At 39.9% G+C, this 21,240-nt stretch overlaps 1 protein-coding gene across 4 annotated transcripts in view; it reads right to left on the reverse strand.

Annotated features, from left to right (window-relative positions):
* Brap (BRCA1 associated protein) overlaps positions 1-21,240 on the reverse strand; it is a 64,024-nt gene that overhangs the window by 19,680 nt on the left and 23,104 nt on the right. For 3 of the 4 annotated variants that reach the window (XM_027949128.2, XM_071616887.1, XM_071616885.1), the window contains 2 exons: positions 13,907-14,010; positions 7,856-10,277 (listed from right to left, as the gene is read on the reverse strand). In XM_027949128.2, the coding sequence (XP_027804929.1) occupies positions 9,914-10,277; positions 13,907-14,010 (468 nt within the window). In that variant the 3' untranslated portion in view covers positions 7,856-9,913. Of the gene's footprint in view, positions 1-7,855; positions 10,278-13,906; positions 14,011-21,240 lie in introns of those variants that run through there. The other variant, XM_071616889.1, reaches the window with a different exon arrangement.

The following is a 21,240-nucleotide window of genomic DNA, read 5'->3' on the forward strand; positions in this document are numbered from 1 at the left end:
CAAGCTATAAACAAAAACAAGGGCTGGGGTTGTGGCTTAGCAGTAAAGCACTCACCTAGCATGTGCAAGGAGGCCCTGGATTCATTCTCCAGCACCACATAAAAATAAATTAAAAAAAATAAAGATATTATGTCCAACTACAACTAAAATATAAATATTAAAAAAAAAAAAAAAGTCAAGAAACAACCTGGATGTTTCCACCAACCCCAGACTGTGGTGCCACAATTTTTACAATCTTTTCCAATCCTTTGAAAGATTTGCTTTAAGTTGAACTTCCAATTCACAAGAAACTCTGACCTTACCTTAACAAACACACACACACAAAAGATAAAAGTTTGCCAACTCCACCTTCAAAAGGGCTCGGTACAGTAGCTCATGCCGGTAATCCCAGCAGCCGAGGCAGGAGGATCACAAGTTCAGAGCCAGCCTCAGCAACTTAGCGAGGTCTTAAGCAACTCAGTGAGACCCTCTCTAAATAAAATATAAAAAAGGGATGGGGCTCAATGGTTAAGGCTCCTAAGTTCAATCCATGGTACCAAAAAAAGAAAAAAGAAAGAAAGAAAAAGGCTAAATAAGTTATATCCAAATGGGGACACATGCTTACAAGTAATTTTTAATGCAATAGGGAAAAAATGTGATGTAATATAAGGTGAAAAAAAAAAATCAGGAGACAGTATGTTCGAATATCTGGCAAATCCAAGGTCAAGACTCTGGCAGACCTGGTGTCTAGGTAGTGATTACACAGGTATATTCAAAGGTCAAAATTCATCAAACTCAGGGCTGGAATTGTAGTTCAATGATAGAGCACTTGTCTAGCACATGGGAGGCACTGTTTTTGATTCTCAGTACTACATAAAAATAAATAAAATAAAGGTATTATGTCCATCTACAACTGAAAAAAAAAAAAGCTTTTTAAAAAAAGCAACTCATCAAACTGACTGGGTGCTGTGGCACACACCTATAATCCTAGCGACCATGAGGCTGAGGCAGGAGATTGCAAGTTTGAGGCCAGCCTCAGCAACTTAGTGAGACCCTGTCTCAAAATTTTAAAAGAGGGGGCTGGGATGTGGCTCAGTGGTTAAGTGCCCTTGGGTTCAATCTCCATTACTAAAAAAACAAAACAAAACAATAAACCCTGCATATTATTGTAAATTATATCTCAAAAATAAAAACATCATAAATAACTTCAACTAAAAAAACCAAAAAATCAAAACATAAAACCAAAATATTTTGTACTATTTCTTATAATACTTTAGAATGTATCATTGTAAATAGGATAAATGGAAATCAGTGGAGAAGTACCTGATGTAACACGAAATTGGTGTTAAATCATATCATAGTATGATTTGACTTGTTATATTGAAAAAATTCTTGCAACATGTTTGCAAGTAGACACAGCACTGCTTTGCATCTGCCAAATGAATTCTACCTTGTAATATCCCCCAGTTGTTTGTAAGGACTATGTTCTAGGCTGTCTCCATCCTCTATTTATTCTGTAATAAACTGAAGTCTCAATTAAGCTGATTTCCAGTTAGCCTGTTTATGTTCTTTTGACCATACCTCTGGGGCAGTAACAGAGTCTACATTCTCAAGGACAGAACTCCTTAAGTCTGGATAGCTTTGTTCTGAAGGAACTCTTCCAGCTGAAGAAGTGCCTGGCTTCCATCAGATTCTGTAGAAGAGAAAATGACTGCTATGGAGTGGGCCCCACATCCCCCAGGGTGTAGGGACCTGAACACCCCATTGAAATGGTGTGATTTTGCAAAACCAGCCCTTGGGTACAGTGAAGGAAGCACTGGGGCTATTTCCTTGTGCCTTGTTCATCTTCAGTGCTATCCCAGGCCCTGTTGAAGTGGGAGAGAGGACTGAGAAGTGGGGAAGGTGTATGGGGCCCTCTGACTCCCACAAAAGTGGCCTTAACTCAATGCTCTCTGCCTTTTCCAGAGAACAACAAAATAGGAATAGGTTGCATAATGCTTTCTCCAGGTGATTATAACCATGAAATCCTCACCTAAGTAAATTCTTAATCACTAGTGGGAAGCATCCTTCCCATTCCTAAGTCCCAGAGTGAGGGGAGGCAATAGAGTGGAGTGGGGCTGAGCCCATGTTTGGGGGTCAGATGAGGCTGAGATGAGCACTGCCTTTATCACTTATCAGCTAGGTGACCTGAGTCAGTGCTGGCCACATCAGTCAACCTGTCCCCCCTGAGCTTTGGTTTCCTGGTGTTTAAGATGGGACGCCTGTACCAAGTCCATAGGGCCACAAGACTGGATGAATGAGCTGTGCCAAGCACAGTGACTGCGGCTGTTTGAGGAGGAATTCTGCTAACGTGAGCTGGCCTTGGCATCGACAGCACTACACAGCAGGATGGGACTTGCTTCCATTTCTACTTATCAGCAAGTGCAAGGTGCCTCTAACTGTCAGCATTGGGGTTCTACAAAATATAGGAGGGATTTGAGGGCTGCCTCTCTGGATTACCTAGTTAGGGTAACCAGTATTGGGAAAAAAAGGTCTCTCACAGAAACATGCTAGACTTTTCCACATCACAGGAACTCACAGTAACCCCACAGGGCTCTTTAGTGTTAATTATGTTCCTTCCCACAAGAATCTTATCTCAGAAGGTGAAAAGAAAACTGTTTTTAAGGAGTTAGCCTGTGAACCATAAAAATAAATAAATAAATAAATAAATAGAAAGCTAAAGGAGAAAAGAGTGGGGGCTTGGTGTGGGTTATCTCTTTCAGGATTGTTTTTTTTTTTCCTCCAAAAGTAGTAGGACATTCTTACTGACAACTGTAAGAGGCAGAAGAGCTGTAGGGAGAAGAGAACTCAGGTAACAAAGGAAAGAGGACTGGAACAAGCTTTGGTATGACTCCCACCAAACAGAGCCAGGAATCTCTCCAGTGCCAAAGTGCAGAATTGGAAGCAGCAAGAAATCTCTCACAGACTTTTAGGAAAGATTCTGGGCCACAGCCTCCTCTGTCTGGGCCAGGAGAATTCTGGCAGCAGCCCCCGGCCCAGACTTGTTCCTACATAATTGAAGTCGAATGTGCAGGGGGGAGGGTGGACCTAGGAAGCCTTCCTCCTCTTCCAGACTGCAGAATCTTCAGCATCCTGCAGTTGGCCTTGTTTGGGATCAAAGCCAGTTAGTGTTGATTTTTTTGCAACATGGAAACAAATGCAATGAAGCTGTTTTCCTGAGGCCTGCATTTTGCAAGGAGGAGTTTAATTTTTTTCCCTCCCAAGGACAGGTGGAGGGGGGAACAGTGGGGGAACATGACGTGGCTCTTGTATTGCTGGCATTTTTGCAAACCATTTTGGGATTGTAGCTTCCACATGAGCGTAAAGGAATCAGATGTGTGGGTACAGCTTCAGCTAAGCAGTGTCTGTCACCAAAGAAAAATTCGTAAAAAAATGCTGCTGGAAGAGACCGTGCATGATAAGTTACAATTCGGTTGCTCTCTGTTGGAGTGCTTCCAAGAGAAAACTCTCCATATTCCTCCTAAAATTTTCCGCTGACTCTTCTCCATTTCCAGGCCTTTCTCTGTGATCTGTTCTCCTGCCCCAGAAATTAGTCGGTGGTGCTCCTTCTTTTCAGTTAGCACTCAAGTCCTTTGGTATTAAGCGTTATGTTAATGGTGTAAAGTGACACCCGGTAAATTTCTCAAATTGTGGGAACACCTCATTCTTTTACAGGGAACTTGACTAATTCAGTGCTCAGGGGAAAGTCTGAACCTTGCCTCTTGGGCCATCACCAAATCCTTGAGAATTTAGAATCGAGAATCCATGCAATTGGGAGGGTGGTGGTGGTGTGTGTGTGCACATGTGCACGTGTGTGTCAGGGGGTGTCTCTGGGCTTTATTGTTTTGTGGGTTGGTTTTTTTTTTTTTTTTTTTTTTTGATGCTAGGAATCACACACACTCTACTACTAAGTTACATCCTCAGGCCCAGGGTGCTGTTTTTTTTTTTTTTTCCTGGTGGTACTGGGTATTGAACCCAGGAGCACTTTACCACTGAACTACATCCTCACTTTATTTTATTTTTTATTTTTTTAATTTAACCTTTAAAGCCAGGCCCAGTGGCGCAGGCTGTAATCCCAGTATTGGGAGGCTGAGGCAGGAGGATCACAAGTTCAAAGACAGCCTCAACAATAGCAAGGCACTAGGGGCTGGGGATGTTGCTCAAGTGGTAGCGCCCTCGCTTGGCATGTGCGAGGCACTGGGTTCGATCCTCAGCACCACATAAAAATAAATAAATAAATAAAGATATTGTGTCCACCTTAAAAAAAAATAGCAAGGCGCTAAGCAACGCAGTGAGACCTTGTCTCTAAATACAATATAGGGCTGGGGATATGGCTCAGTGGTCAAGTACCCCTGAGTTCAATCCCCAATACCTGCCCCCCTCACTAAAGAAAAAGACTTTCACCTTTATTTTTTTATTTTTATGTGGTGCTGAGGATTGAACCCAAGACCCCACCTGTGCTAGGCAAGTGCTTTACCACTGAGCTACAACCCCAGCCCTCCTCAGCTCTATTTTGAGACAGGGACTCACTAAGTTGCTGAGGCTGGCATTGAACTTGCAATCCTCCTTCTTCAGCTTCCCAAGTAGCTGGGATGACAGGTATGGACCACTGGACCCAGCAGGGTCCATGAGGAAATAAAGGTACCAAGGATATTTGGTTTGGAAACTGTTGCTTCTGAGCAAGATGTCTCCATGAAGTCAGGTCAAAACTGGTTCTCCTATTCCACATTTATGCTCAATGCTACATGTTTATTTTTATCAATTGGAAAGAAGTGCACCCAGCTGGGGCTGTGGCTGTGGTTCAGCGGTAACCTACTTGCCTGGCATGTGTGAGGCACTGAATTGAATTCTCAGCACCACGTATAAGTAAATAAAGGTTTATCAACAACTTAAAAAAAAAAAAAGTGCACCATTGGCTGCATTATACTAGTGTAAATTTATTCTGGGTCTTGTAAGCCTTCATGCTGCAGATTTCACTCTGACTTCCCCACCTGGACTAACCTCCCTGCATTAATTTCCAAGCAATCTCAGGCTGGATCTGAATGGAGTCTTGGGTCAGGGGATTTAGAACAAGGTCTGAAAAGAAACAAAGCAGCTTTAGTGAGCTTGGTAATTAGCCTTGGAGTAACAAATGTTATCTGTGCCAAGTACCGAATCCACATTTCCCAAAGACTCCAGTGAGAAGTTTTTGACCTAAAGCAGTTCAACGTTAGGCCCCAAAGACTGTGATCATCTTGTGTGAAAGAGATTGTTCATCTCTTCCTTTCAGGCAGCAAGAGGGCAAAATCCAGATCAAGAACCTACTGCAGAACTGCTTTCATGTTCTCTTGAGCTTCCAGAATTAGAGAGACTACTCAATGTTCATGAAAATAAACTGGGCGGCGCGGGCGGGGGAAAAAAATGAAGATAAACTGGCTACGATGATTCTGAAATAGCGTTCGTTATTGAAGGACTTTCAAAATTAATGCCTGACAGAACACATAGCCTAAGTATGAGCCTACTGGGCACAGCAATGAAGCTTCAGAGATGTCAGGTGAAGAAGGATTATCCTTGAAAAATGAAGAGGATGGGAAGGAGTTGAATATGATGTTAGTCAGGACAAACGGACCACAACCAGTCTCCCCCAGTGAAAAATAGAAGGTGGCTTATGTAACCTCCCCTAATACACAAGTGCAAATGTTTTTTGCTTGCTCCAGGAATACTCCATATGGAACAGCATTTCAGGAAACCAGGTTCACATTATAGATGGAGAGGAGTCACTTGGCCTTGGCACTAAACTCCTAGTTCCTGAAAGGAAGGTCATTCTATCACTGCTTCCCTTTCACTTCACATTTTTAACTTTAAAAAAGTAACATCTGGGGCTGGGGCTTGCCTAGCTTGTGTGAGGCACTGGGTTCAATCCTCAGCACCACATAAAAATAAATAAAGGCATTCTGTCCATCTACAAATATAAATTTTTTTTTTCTTTTAAAGTCTTCTCTACTTGGTAGAGCCACTAGGCAGATATTCCCATCTTAAGAATTTTTATAGGGCTGGGGATGTGGCTCAAGTGGTAGTGCGCTCGCCTGGCATGCGTGCCGCCCGGGTTCGATCCTTAGCACCACAAACAAATAAAGATGTTGTGTCCGCCGAAAACTAAAATAAATAAATATTTAAAAAATTCTCTAAAAACAAGAATTTTTATAGGCAAGATTGAAAGTGGAGCTGAGCGTGTAGCTCAGTGGTAGAACATGTGTTTTAGCAATGTAGAAGGTCCCAGGTTCTATCTCCAGCAGCGCCACCAAAAAAAAAAAAGGAGGGGGGGTCTGGCCAGCAGCAGAAGCCTGCCACAGAATACTCAGTAGCATCCTAAGATTGATGAAAGTAATGGCTAGATCTAAGTGACTTAGATGTCCCCCTCTACTATTTTTTATTTATTTTTGATACCAGGGATTGAACCCAGAAGCACTTAACCACTGAGCCATATCCCCAGCCCTTTCTTATATTTTATTTTGAGACAGGGTCTTGAAGAGTTGCTTAGGGCCTTGCTAAGTAGCTGGGGCTGACTTTGAACTTAGGATCTTCCTGCCTCAACCTCTTAAATCACTGGGATTATAGCCATGCACCACTACACCCAGCTCCCCTGTACTATTAAGAAGCAGAAATTGGCTAAGTTTGGTGGTGCAAGCCTGTAATCCCAGTGACTTAGGAGGCTGAGGCACGAAGATTGTAAGTTCCAGGTAAGCCAGGGAAGCTTACCAAGACCCTGTCTCAAAAAGGGGGTGGGGGACTGTGGATATAGCTCAGTGGTGAAGGACTACTGGATTCAATCCCTGGTATCAAAAAATAAAAATATATGTATAAAGTAATAAGAAGCAGAAATTGATTCTCCAGAGTCTTAATTTCCCTTCTGCTGCCAAGAGAGCAGGAATGCAGAAGACCATTAGGCAGTAGTGAATTCAGCTTTATCCCAGAGAAAATAAAATGGTTTTCTCCAAATGTGAAATGACTCTTTCCTTTTTTACATAAGTCTATAGACTTCATCACACTAGCAAAATACGCCACCAGCCTAAGCAACATGGCACCACGTACCATGGCCAAATCATATATAGTACTTGAGAGTGTGCCTACTAACTGCACCAGAAGAGGGTTCCAAACAATGATGGAAGGTTGCTCCTTCATGATTTTCCAGTTCTCACATTCCTGGTTGGCTATCTACCTAAGTTTCTCAGCCCTTTGAATGACAGCAGCTTTGCTTGGCAGTTGTAGTTGTTTCAAGTGCCTTATATTACCCAGTGTCCTTAAGGAGTCACATTTGTGAGTGTAAAAAAAAAAAAAAAAAATCTCAGCTTTAAGGCCTGTAAAAGTCTCCGGTTAAAAAAAAATCAATTCCTTTTTGTTTACAAAAGAGTTATGTGTCTGGGTCTTCCCCTACTTCAAGCCTTCAAATTCAGATAATTTCCCCTAATCTATATTTGGTTTGGCTTTTTTATTCTTTTATTTTTTTCAGGTACTGGAGATTGAACACAGAGGTGCTTTACCACTGAGCTACAACTCAAGCCCTTATTAGAGTCTCACTAAATTGCCCAGGCTGGCTTCAAACTTGTGATCCTCCTGCTTTAGCATTCTGAGTAGCTGGGATGACAGGTACATGCTACCATGCCAGCTTAGGTTCCTCCTACTTTTTGTTGGTTTGGGGAGCTGTAGGAAAGAGGCTGAAAAGATGGATAATCCAGCTGCTCACTATCCTGTCAAAGAGTTGATTTTTATGCTTATCTCTAAATCCAGGCCATTGACTTTCTTGATTAGATATGTGTTCCTAAGCAAATGTCAGAGACACAAACTTCACACAGCATAATAATTTCAAAGTTTGGTTATTTTAATGCAATTTCACTGTTCAAGGTAGTATGGGTAAATTAAGTGGTTCATTTCCACCCTGAAGAGAACACTAACAGCTCCTGTCTTATCTAATTGTCATAACTCTTTGACCTTCTTTTAAAATAACATTTTCTTTACATATCTTGACAAGATTCCCCCCCCCACCCTGGAACATTTCTTTTAAACCTTCAAGTAGTTTGGGGACCTTTGCCTGTTTGCTCATTCCTCTGGGCACAGCCTTCCAGAGCATTTGTCCCACCTGTGCTGAAAACCGCAGCTCTGCCAGCTGGAGGCTGGGCCGCGTGATGGAGGCGATCATAATGAAATGAGGAGCAAGCTTTGTAAACTACTTCTTAATTAGTATGCTACAATCCACCCCAGCTTCTGCAAGGTCAGACATGCAAGACAAGTACTTGGCCAAAACAGCAGGATTCTAACTAGTGTAAAAATAGATTTTAAATAAAATAGAATCTCTATAGGAAAGACAATTAGGTTATGTTTTACATTCCCACTCTTGCTTTAAGATATCTGTATATTAATTAAAGTCCAAGAAGGACTTATAGCATTAGCATTGGTCTGCCCTAAGTAAAAATTAAGAATGTTTGACTAAGTACATTCATTTTGCAAAGTTACAGTTAAGGTTTTTTTGTTTTTTGTTTTTGGTGGAGGGTGGGGAGAGGGAATGCTGCAGCATATCCCCCAAAATGGATAGTGATTAGCAACACAGCTGATGTATTAACAACACCTAGGACCATTTAAGTCAAAGGGGATGAGGCCCAATCACAGCTTAAAAAATAATTATTCAATGTGACAATTTAAAACCTTTGGCTAATTATAAAGCAGAAAACAAAACCCATCATTTAACAGTATGCCTTGTTAACATGTCCAGCTCCCTCTTCTAGAAGCTAAATTCCAACACGGGTCTCGCTTCAGTTTCACTCAATTATGGCATGTCACGAATTATCTTGTTTCTGGTTCTAGAGAAAGTACACAACCCCTCTTCAGTCCATAACAAGCATTACATGACTGTTTTAAAGGGGGCTCTGTTGAAATTCAAATTTTAGGATTTAGTAACAGCCTTTGGTTATATCTTGAAAGCATAATTGAAAATCTGCCCAAGCTCCCTCTAGCTGCAACCTGAACATGAATTCGGATCTTTTGTAAACATTCAGAAAATACTGATCCCAGCAAAATACACAATTAGCTAGCCAGAGGCCTCATTCTATGTTTTCACATGGATGATAAATTTCCTCTCTTATTCTTGCTAGATACTAGGAAATCCACTCTGAGATTTAGATCTTGAATACTCATTAAGCCTCTTTCTTATTTGAGGTGCATAATGATGTGTGGAGTCACCAGAAATAAACTAAGTGGAACTGCCACCATTTTTCCTACACTATGTCTACTCAATCTGTCCTGGGTTGTTTTTCCTGGCTAGCTGTAGGGCAAGAAGAGATGGCTGCTGGTGACAAGCCACTGCCTGGCTTACAACCTAGCCCATCTTCATATAACATTCAAACAATTCTTCAACTCCCCAGAGGAAGGGAGGGATGGCAATGATATGAGACTGGAGCTAGGGAATTTTCCTAGCTCCTCAGTAGCCAATGGGAGCCTGCCTTTAGAGCAGCTGCTATCAGCTCTGGGAGGTTTAGTGCTAGGTAACATTACCTTTGAGGTTATGAAAAACTTCACGTCTTAAAACTACCCTACAGCTAAACATCAAATACTCCAACTCAATAAATACAACGGAAAAATGCACAGCAGAGTTGGGGCATCTACCAAGCAGGAAGGCAAAATGGTCATTAGAATGTCTGAGGTTAGTGAACTCTTACCCACCTTTGAAAACACTGTTCAGGTGCATCTGCTCTCTCAGCACCCTCTACATTCACTATGCCACACTAGCAAATGAAAGATCCAAACGACTGTGGCTTGATCCTTACTTGTACTTATTAGGGCCCACCCTCCCATTTAGCCAAAGGTCCCAGCACACCCTTCAGTGCCAGGGAGAACAGTCTCAGGGATGTTGTTTTTCTGAAGATCACTTGCCCCTCTTGCTTCGACCCTTCCTGGAGGGCAGCTTCCCGCTGCCTCCTGAAGAGGAGGGACTGGAGGTGGAGGCCATGGCAATGTTGATCTGTCCTTCCTGTATTTCCTGCCGGGTCTCAGCAGGTAGATGGCTGATCTGCTGCTGAGTCTCAAGGTAAAACATGACATCACGCAGCTGCTCCTGGATCTCGGTGATCTGAAGGTCTTTTTGGTCACAGGTCTCCTTCAACAACCTTTCCTCCTCTTTTAGCTTGTTCTGCAGGAGGACCTGGTTGGCCCGCAAACACTTATTCATTTCCTGCTCCTCCTGGAGCTCAGTTGTGAGTTTGGCCACTTTCGTATTTAGCTGAGTGCACCTTTTGCAAAACAAAGACAAAAGCATATCTTTTCATTTGCTGACACAGTCGCCTTTCTACTCTGGGATTGAACAGCAGGCCACGACCTCAGAATCCATTTTAGAGCAGTCTCCCCCTCCCTCCTCTGCTGAGGGAGACTGGTTTGCTGCCACTGTAATCAGCTAGGCAAAGAAAGAATTTTGCTCTTGTTAACCCAGGTGTAGCTTCCAGCCAATTTTTAAGCATCTGAAATTTTTCAGTAGCAGAAACTTGTGTGACTCATGGTAAAAATGCTTCTGTCAGTCCATAGTTAAATGGATGCCTCAGAGAAATAGCTATAATAAAGAAGTTATGAGGAAAAGTGACATTCTTGGAGAGTCAATTGCTCTGACCTCACTGCATTTCTGGAGGAGAAAAAAAGATGCTTATTCTAACCAAAGGGTTTTCCAGAATTGGGAATTCCCTATTCTTAATGCCCAATCTTACACATAAGTAAAGAATTATAAATGAAAACACCATTTGAGATACCATTTTTATGTTTCAGAGTGCTAAAGAGCCCACTGGAAGAGACACACCTACTACCAATGAATGGATAAAGAAAATGTGGTGCACATATATAATGGACTATTACTCAGCCTTAAAGAACAATGAAATTATGACATTTGCAGGTAAATGGATGGAAATTATCATGCCAAGTGAAATAAGGAATCCCAAAAAACCAAAGGCTGAATGTTTTCTCTTATAAGTGGATGCTGATTTGTAGTGGGGGGTGTATGGTTACGGAAGAATGAAGGAACTTTGGATTGTGCAGAGGGGAGTAAGGGGAGTGCTGGGGTAGTGGGGATGGGAAGGAAGGTAGAATGAGAGACATTATTATCCTATATACATGTATGATTACACTACTGGTGTGACTCTGCACCATATACAGCCAGAGGAACGAGAAGTTGTGCTACATTTGTGTACAGTATGTCAAAATGCATTCTACTGCCTCGCATAGCTAATTAGAACAAATTAAAAAATTTACAAAAAAAAGGCACACCAACATGTTTACACTGGAGTGTAAATTGGTACAGACTTTTTGGAAGTCAATTCTCTTAAATTGGGCAGTGGCCCATGCCTGTAATGCCAGGGGCCCACACCAATAATCCCAGTGGCTCAGGAGGCTAAAACAGGAGAATCGCCAGTTCAAAGCCAGCCTCAGCAAAAGGGAGGCACTAAGCAACTCAGTGAGACCCTGTCTCTAAATAAAATACAAAATAGAGCTGGGGATGTGGCTCGGTGTTTGAGTGCCCGAGTTTAATCTCTGGTACCAAAAAACAACAACAAAAAGTTCACAGCCGAGCATAGTGGTGCATACCTCTAATCTCAGCAACTTGGGAGGCTGAGGCAGGAAGATCATTAAATTTGAGGCCAGCCTGGACAACTATATCTCCAAAAAAAAGGGGGAGGGGTGGGCTGGAGATACAGTTTAGTGGTAGAACACCACTGGGTTCAGTCCCCAGTTCTGCTTAAAAAAGAAAAGTGCACATGCCCCACCCCGCTTTTAGGGGATACCAGGGATTGAACTCAGGGGTACTCGACCACTGAGTCACACCCCCAGCTCTATTTTGTATTTTATTTAGAGAGAGGATCTCACTGTGTTGCTTATCACCTCCCTTTTGCTGAGGCTGGCTTTAAACATGCAATCCTCCTGTCTCAGCCTCCTGAGCTGCTGGGATTACAGGCATGGGCCACAGCACCCAGCTGCACATGCCTTTTGACATAGCTATTAGCTATTCTACTTTTTTATCCTATAAAAAGATGAATGAAGAAAGATGCTCATTAAAACACTGTTTATATCGGTGTAAGACAGGAGACAATTTAAATGTTAATCAATAGGGAATTGGTTAAAATTATTATAGTGTATCCATACAATGTAAATCATGCAACTGTTAACAAAGATCAGAATAGATCTAAATATGCTAGTATGAAAATGTTTCCAAAAAAGAATATTTCACCAAAGAGAATATCTGCAGTACTGTTTTTATAGAAAAAAGATAATGTGCCAGGCATGGTGGCACACCCCTATTATCCCAGTGACTTGGGAGGCTGAGGCACAAGGATTGCAGGTTCAAAGCTGGCCTCAGCAATTTAGCAAGACTGTAAGCAATGTAGAGACCCTGTCTTGAACTAAAAAATAAAAATGTCTGGGGATGTACCTCAGTGGTAAAGTGCCCTGGGGTTCAACATTCACTATTAAAAAACAAATACAAACAAACAAGTTACCACTTACTAGGATCCAGGAAGTGAAAAGAGCATCTAGTTTTAACTAATTTTTTTAACTCAGCTCAATTTGTTAGGATATTGAAAGTGGAAGAAAATTTAAAAATTTCTATTAATATTGCAGTGTTGTTTTTATAGAGGTTTAAAAAATTTGGTGAGAGAGTTTCTGTTTGGGGTGATGAAAAATTCTGGAAGCATAGGGATGGTAGTGGTTTTGCAACATTGAAAGTACACTTAGTGCTATTGAATTTATACTTAGAAATGTTAAAATGGCACATCCTGTGTTCCATATATATTTTTCTACAACAAGAAGAAACTATTAGAAAATGTTTTTTAACAGTAGGAGAAAATGGGTGAAGAGTATTAGGAAATCTTGATGCTACTATATTTGCAGTCTTTCTATTATTCTAAAATTATTCCAAAATAATGTTAAAGAAAAAAAATACTTTTTCTCCCTATGGTACTAGGGATTGAATCTAGGACCTTGTGCATGCTAGGCAAGTGCTCTATCACTGAGCTATATCCCCAGCCTCCCAAACAATCCGTCCGTCTATCTATCTATCTATCTATCTATCTATCTATTGTATATAAACAGACATTTGGTGTTGAGGATTGAACCCAGTGCCTTACACATGCTAGGCAAGAACTGTACCACTGAGCAACAGCCCCAAACCCCCAAACAATACTTTTTTTTTTTTAATATTTATTTTTTGGTTTAGATGGACACAACATAATGCCTTTATTTTTATGTGGTGCTGAGCATCAAATTCGAGTCCAACCTGTGCTAGGCAAGTGCTCTACCGCTGAGCCACAATCCAGCCCCAAACAATACTTTTTAAGGACCAATTATCCCCCTTAAATGTATGTTTTATCTATTTGTATGAACACAATAAATCCATTCACTTCCAAAGTGAATATAACCTAAATCAGAAAGATAATTTTAATCAGTAACAACTATCTTCTTAAATGAGAGTGGCCACACTAATCATTTGGCTCCTTGCTCTATTTTCAACCTCTTTGGCTAAAGCCAACGACATCTCTGGCTTAGATATAGACTCCTTCCTAACTTCCAGTTTTATCAACCATGGTTCATAGCAGCTGCAGGCCCTGAACACAAGGAAACTCCTTCCTACCAACAAAAATGGAAGCCATCTGCCACGCTGCAAGATGCAGATGGCAGGGGGCCATCCACCTCAGGTGAAATAATGCATTTTTTAGTAAATAAGGAGTCACAGTAAATTTGCTCCACTTATAGGGAATCCCTTGAAAACCTGGTGATGTACACACTTGAAATTGAAGGTCCTCCCAAAAGAATGAAGGGAATCATCTGTTGACAGGGCATGTTACCATAAAGTGGCTAATTTGAATAACAGACCAACTATACCTACTTCCTTTCCACAGACTGCTTTTCTTTCAGGAGATCATTGAGTCTGTGCTCCAGATTATCACACTTCTCAATCGTTTCTTTAAATTTGGTCTTCATGTTGTTAATCTGAAAGAGCAAAGAGGGATCATGCTAAATTGTGTTGTCCTTGGACACGATTTTCCCCAATTATCAGTGTATGATTTTGACAAACCAAATCTAGAAAAGGTGAGGTAATCATTTGAAAGCATATCTGGGAGCTAGGGTTGTAGCTCAGTGGTAGAGCACTTGCCTAGCATGTGAAACACTGGGTTTGATTCTTTTTTTTTTTTTTTTTTACAACAGATAAAGAAAGTTTTAATTTCTTTTCACATTAACATTGCTTACCACAATCAGTTAACAGAAATTACTGTAACATTGGTCAAGATGACTTCTTAAAACTAAAGATGTTTGTTATGAGAAAACCTCAATGTGAATGATGATGTTAGATACTATATTTTTCATGATAAGATACAACTTATTTTGAAAAGAAAGCAAATATTTCAGATCAGGGAGACATGCTGAGGTTTTAATAAAAGAAAAGCATTGCTTTGTCCAGAATACTTAAGTCTAGGACACTTCAGGTAAGAGATGAGTCAGATGCCAAGCGCTGGGCAGTGGCACAGGCCTGCAGTTCAGGCTTTATTTACATGACTGGTCTATGCAGCTCTCACCTTCAGGTTAAGTGAGGGGCTATTTTTGGCAGAGGATCTTCAATAGTAGCCTTGGATATGGATCAATTATATTTTAACCATCAGGCAGTCCGAGGAATTGTTTTTAAACGATAGTTGAGTATTTTCATGTATATACTATTAAGGCATCTAAATTTTTGGTGTTTTCAGTATATAATTTTACTGCTACTTTTTATTCTTTTTCCATTTTGTACAACTATAATATTAGATATTAAGTGACACAATTCTTTCTCTACTAATGAATCATTTTATCCCACTTAGGAAACTCTAAATTGAAGTCTTACAAAAGGGAAAAATATATAATGTGGAAACACACAAAAAACTATATTGAAAACAAACAGAGAATTTTTTAACCACCAGAAAAATGTAATCATGATTAACTGATAGTCTTTAACTTTGGAAAAATAGGAGTAATTAGAATCAAAATAAGTCCTAAAAATAATTACCAGTAGTTTGTTTTCAAAAAGAAAAATAGAGCCATAAATGGTTAATTGCCCAATTAAGAAACTACCAGATTCTTCTTCAGTCAACACTAACAGGATTCACATTTGAGCAAGTCAACAAAGCATGTAAATATTTAACATCTCTTGAATATAACATTTTAGTATAACAGAGACTACATAATTCTATCCACTGTTGTGACTGTGCACAAATTAACCAGGTTAAATATCAAAGATACATTGGGATTACTTCCAAACCAACAACAAAATATTAATTGAAATGAATTTTAAGAGATTCAGAAATAAAAGTAGAAAACAATTTTAACATGGATGAGACAGTGCTTAAACAATTATTGACCTAATCAACACCTTTAAAATTACCACCAAAATGTACTACAATATATATTTTTTTAATTTAGTTTACAGAAGGAATCTATAAGTACAGGTTGCAGAAAGAAAATGTTTAGTGCTATTTACATTCATTTTAAAACTCTGCTCTATACAAATTTAATTCTGATCAGTAGGAACAATATTTTTGTAGATCTACTGCATATAAAGCCTTTTCATCAAAGCATTAACAACAAACAAACAACCTGATTGCATTTAAACAAAGCTGAACATCTGAAACAATTTACATTTAATGTCTGTAAGGGCTGTGAACACTTACTGAGTATAGAACATAATGTCAGCCTGCAACTTCATTTTTAAAAAGGCTAAAGTTATTTATATGGAATCTTGTTCTATATACTACACGCCAATCTATATTGAAGTTCTATATTTAGCTATTTTATAAGTCTTTTATTAAATATATTCTACACATATTTGTAATTTCATCCAGGAAGAATTTCTTCCCAGTGAAAAAAATATAAAATCTTTAATATTTTTTTACAGATTTAGGTGAAACTAGCTCATGCTTTAGTGCTGTGCATTGATTTTTTTAGCATATCAATCTTTAAATTATTGGTATAAAACAAGAGAGTGGCATCCTTAATTATATATGCCTTAAAAATCAGCTTTTGATTTTAATATAATTGCAAGCACTAACACCAAATGCAAACTGTATAAAGAAACAAAATTAGTACTATGAAGATTTTTTTTTAATTTTAAGAATTCATCTGAAATCTCTAATGAGTAAGTATGATGTTGAACATGATTAGGGATGAGCAATAATTATGGAAAATTTCAATTTTCTGATATTCAAATACATAAAATTGATCAGTCAATGAGGTTTTCTAATATTTCTGCATGCTAACGAAAGCCTCTGAGTGCCTGGCATACCTCCCACTTTAAGGCTAGGAGACGCACTCTCACCCCTCGTGTGCTGTCTGAACAAGCACTCAGTGACTAGGACTCAAGAGTGCATGTATTAAAGGAAAAAAAAATAGTTTCATCAGCCCTCTACTGAGTGCTTTAAACAACAGGCACATTTTGTTTTTGTTTTTTTCATTTGTTGCAGTGAAAATAGTCACACTCAGTTTAATATTCTGTGCCAGTACAGCCACCATGGCTGACTTTGGTAGAATTCACCCAACATTTTAGTTTCTTTTCCATTTTTTTTCCTCTTAAGTTGGCTCGGTAATTAACTTGATTGATTGCTGAGAATCTTCCAGTGTGGAATTGTATACATGAGTATTTCTAGGTACAATAAACTGTTATAAATTCTGCTGATGGGTTTGATTCTTAGCAATGCTTATAAACAAATAAAATAAAGGTCTGTCAACAACTTAAAAAAAAGATAAATATATCCATATGTATATATAGAAAGCATTTCTGTAACAAGAATGAAAATTGTGAGAAATTCTTTTTTTGCTTACTGTTCCTGAACACTAATGAAGAAGGGATCAGAAGTTGCTAAATGTCGTGAAACTGTTAGAAGGTGACCAGCAAGTTTCAGGCCCTTGAGCAGGAGCTGGTTCACCAGAGGGCAGAGCAGGCCTCCCATTATTAATCACTCCCCATTATTTTTCCCTTCTGTGCTTACATTTCAAAAGTTATAATAATCCACTGGTTCTAATTGTTTGGTCTTATCTCCACCACCCCTCAAATCATTACTTTTAAGTTATAATAATCCACTGGTTCTCATTTTTCGGTCTTATCTCCACCCCCCGCCCCAAACTATTACTTTTCTCACATACCAGCAAGCTGTATGAAACACAAAGTCCATGTTTGGGAGGTAAAGACAATATATGTCTAGAGAACTAAGTCATATGACATAGTCTTATTTTTAAAAGAGAATTTTAAGATTTTGGTGTATTAGATAGCAGTAATCCTAGCTAAGAGTGTACTGGAGACCAGCTAGAGGGAAACTGGACTGGCTCAGTGTAAAGGCCAACAGACCTAAAAACTGCCTCAATTCCATTTTTTAAAAAAAAATATTTTTAGTAGTAGATGGACACAATGCCTTTATTTTATTTATTTATTTATTTTTAGAGAGAGAGCGCGCATTTCAATATTTATTTATTTATTTATTAGTTTTCGGCGGACGCAACATCTTTGTATGTAGTGCTGAAGATCGAACCCGGGCCACACACATGCCAGGCGAGTGCGCTACTGCTTGAGCCACATCCCCAGCCCCTCAACTCCATTGTTGAAGGACACTGGGAAAAGAATAGGTGGGAAGGGGAAAGGAGAGGCTGAGTGGACCATGAGGCAATAATAGGATCTGAAAGTGACCGAGATTTGAAATTCTTTTATTTATTTATTGTATATAAACAAACATTTGGTGTTGAGGATTGAACCTAGTGCCTTATACATGCTAGGCAAGAACTGTACCACTGAGCAACAGCCCCAATCCCCACAACAATACTTTTTAAGGACCAATTATCCCCCTTAAATGTGGTCCAGGCACTGGCTATGTGTTCCATAGGCAGTATCTCATTTATTGTTCACAACAAGCCAATGCCATAGATAAGGTACCTTTGACAAATACTAAGGCTCAGAGAAAGGTAAGGCAATATGCCCAAGGTCACTTAGCTTGACGGTGGTGAATCCAGTCTAAGACCAAGCCTGATCCAAAGCCAAGTTCTAAAACTCTTTCTGTACACTAGAGGCCAAAGCTGTACTGAAGAGAAGACACGACCTCTGCGCCATATCTGAATCCTTAGCAGACCCTGCGTATGATGCATGTGAGATTGATCATGCAGGAGAAATCAACCTTTCTTTCTTTTTTCCTTTTTTTGGAACTGGGGATTGAATCCCTCAGGGAAGTTAACCAGTGAGTCACATCCCCAAACCTTTACATATATATAGATATATATACACACACATACATACATACACACACACACACACTATATTATATCTATATATTTTGTTGCTGTCGTCGTCAATGGACCTTTATTTATTTAAATGTGGTGCTGAGAATCGAACCCAGTGCCTCACATGTGCTAGGCAAGTGCTCTCTCTACCACTGAGCCACAACCCCTGCTCTCCCCATCCCTTTTTATTTTTTATTTTGAGACAGGGTGCCACTAGTTAAGTAGGGACTCACTAAGTTGCAGACAGAGGCTGCCCTTGAACACTCGATCCTCCTGCCTCAGCTTCTAGAATTAAGCGGATTACAGGCATATGCTTCTGCATATGCTCTCTTTCTAAACATTTTCATACAGCCTAGTTGGTCTCTAATAGCACTGCCCTTTTAAAAAAAATAATAATTGTTTTGTAGCAATTAACTTTATAGCCAATTTCTTTAATTTAAAAGAATACGGACGGGGCGGCTGGGGTGTAGCTCAGCAGTAGAGTGCTTGCCTCCCATGTGTGAGGCACTGGGTTCGATCCTCAGCACCACATAAAAGTAAATAAAAAAAATAAAGATACTGTGTCCATGTATAACTAAAAAATATTTTTAAAAAATAAAAATAGCTTCAAAATTGCCCTAATTTTACTTTGGTATTAATTTTCTCTTCAACGTTATTTTGAAATCAGAGACTATTACATTGTTTTCCCATTTGCTCCCAAACTCACTCTTCAGTGAAGTTGGAAAGGACAAAAATTACTATCGAAAGGAATCAAACTGTATGTTTTGGTCAGAGAAAATGCTTAAGCCAAACACATTTAAATCAAGATGAAAAATGAGGTAAATCTAGCTGGCTGCAGTGGTACACACCTGTAATCCCTGTAATTCTAGTGACTTGGGGGGCTGAGGCAGAAGGATCACAAGTTCAAGGCCAGCCTCAGCAATTTAGTGAGGCCCTAATCCATTCACAATTTAGTGAGTCCCTATCTCAAGAAATAATAATAATAAATAAAAAGAACTGGGGATGAAAGTCAATGTTAAAGCACCCCAGGGTTCATTCATAGGCAAGGGGGAAAAAAAAGATAACTCTAAAGAGGCTTTTAATGTTGCTAAAGATGGATATTACAAAGGTTTGTTAGTGCCTTTAAACCATTTCCAAGCGCTAGACCACAGTAAGAAACAGTGAATAGATATAGACATGAAACAAAAACGAGTTTCACAAAATAATGTGAAATACTCTAAACACTTTATATCTACCATATTCTATGCAATAAAAATGCCAGCTGTGATCCACTATATTCATTTCAGAATCCACAACTGGAAAAATACTGATTTAAATGGAGCTAGAGGTTCAAACAAAAAAGAGTCATCTTTAGGGAATTTGCCTGTACTGCTCACTATGTGTTTTTCATATGTGAGTCCTTTCTGTGAGTCCATAATGTGACCCCATGAAAACTACGAACCTTCAAGTGGGTATAAGCTTTATTCTCTAGACTCGGCTCACATGCTATAGTAATGGCACTGCCTCAGGCACTAGGGAAGAAACAGTATTTATTTATTTATTGGTACTGAGGATTGAACCCAGGTTGCTTAACCACTGAGCTACATCCTCGGCCCTTTTTTATATTTTATAAAGGGCCTCACTGAATTACTAAGTGCCTCACTAAGTTGCTGATGCTGGCTTTGAACTTGCAATCCTCCTGTTTCAGCCTCTCAAGCTGCTGGGATTATAGTGTGCACCACCATGCCCAGCAAGAAACAGTACTTACGACTAAAATCCATGATGAATTTCAACCTCAATCACTCCCCTCTTGACATGGATTTTTTTTTTCTTTGTAGCACTGGGGATTGAATTCAGACTCTGCCACTGAGATACATTCCCAGCCATTTGTTGTTGTTTTTTGGAGATAGGGTCTCACTAAGTAGCCTAGTCTGGCCTGGAACTTCCAATCCTCCTGCCTCAGCTTCCCAAGTAGCTGGGATGATAAGTGTGCACAACTACACCTGGCAACATGAACATTTTATGAGCCTCCCAAACAAGAATCTGTCAGTGTAGCCCAGAGTCCAGGTCACTGTTCTCCCTGCATACTTTAATGCTGAGGGTGCTAATGGATAGAAGAATGGCTAAATAAAGGACAGTGGCAGGACAATAGGCTTGTATTAGCCATGAACTTATGGATAAATGATATTTGTTATCAGAAAACAAAAGCATCCTTTAAGCCCTGTAAACTTTGACCTGGAGCTGCCCTGGCCTCTGTTTACCTAAAAGTAAATGTAAGCAAGTTTCAGTGCTTCCTCTCCCTGCCCCAACCTGCTTTCACTGACATGTTTTAGGAAATGAAGTCAATCCTGAAGAATCTCAAAGGGCAGAGAGATTCCTGAGCTGAGTTCTCAAAGGTCTGCATGAAAGATTTGAGGTGGTCAAGCTGCTACATCCCATAGAAAACCCCATTAGTGAGGCTGCAGAAGCACTGCCAACACGCCTCCCTGTGAGTCTATAATGTGACACCAAGGGCTCTGCCTCCACTCCCACGTGTGCTTCAATCAAGCCCTATTCAGAATTACAAAGTCCAGTGACCTCAAGTGCCTCTGGAAAGGCACTTGCACTAACTGGAAGGTTCTTGTAAGAATTTTGACAATAACTTTAGATCATTTTAAAGTTGGTGTTAAGCATTATTATTATTATTATTCTAAAAGAACCCTATTTCTCTCATTTATAGGCAGACCCAGAAAGTGGGGCCCATGGGCCTAGCATAACAAGAGCTTGGACCCTGGCCGTAGGTCTGCAATCATAGCCAACGCAGACATGGGCCCCAGGCCTGGCTCTGGAGGCCCAGGTAAGGGTGGTGACTCACCAAGTCACTATAGTAATCACTAGAAATGTCAAAAGTCTTGGGTTGGGGATATAGCTCAGTTGGTAAAGTGCTTTACTCACATGCACAAGGTCCTGGGT

This window comes from Marmota flaviventris, chromosome 1, assembly GCF_047511675.1.
Source record: "Marmota flaviventris isolate mMarFla1 chromosome 1, mMarFla1.hap1, whole genome shotgun sequence".
NCBI classification, from domain to species: domain Eukaryota; kingdom Metazoa; phylum Chordata; class Mammalia; order Rodentia; family Sciuridae; genus Marmota; species Marmota flaviventris.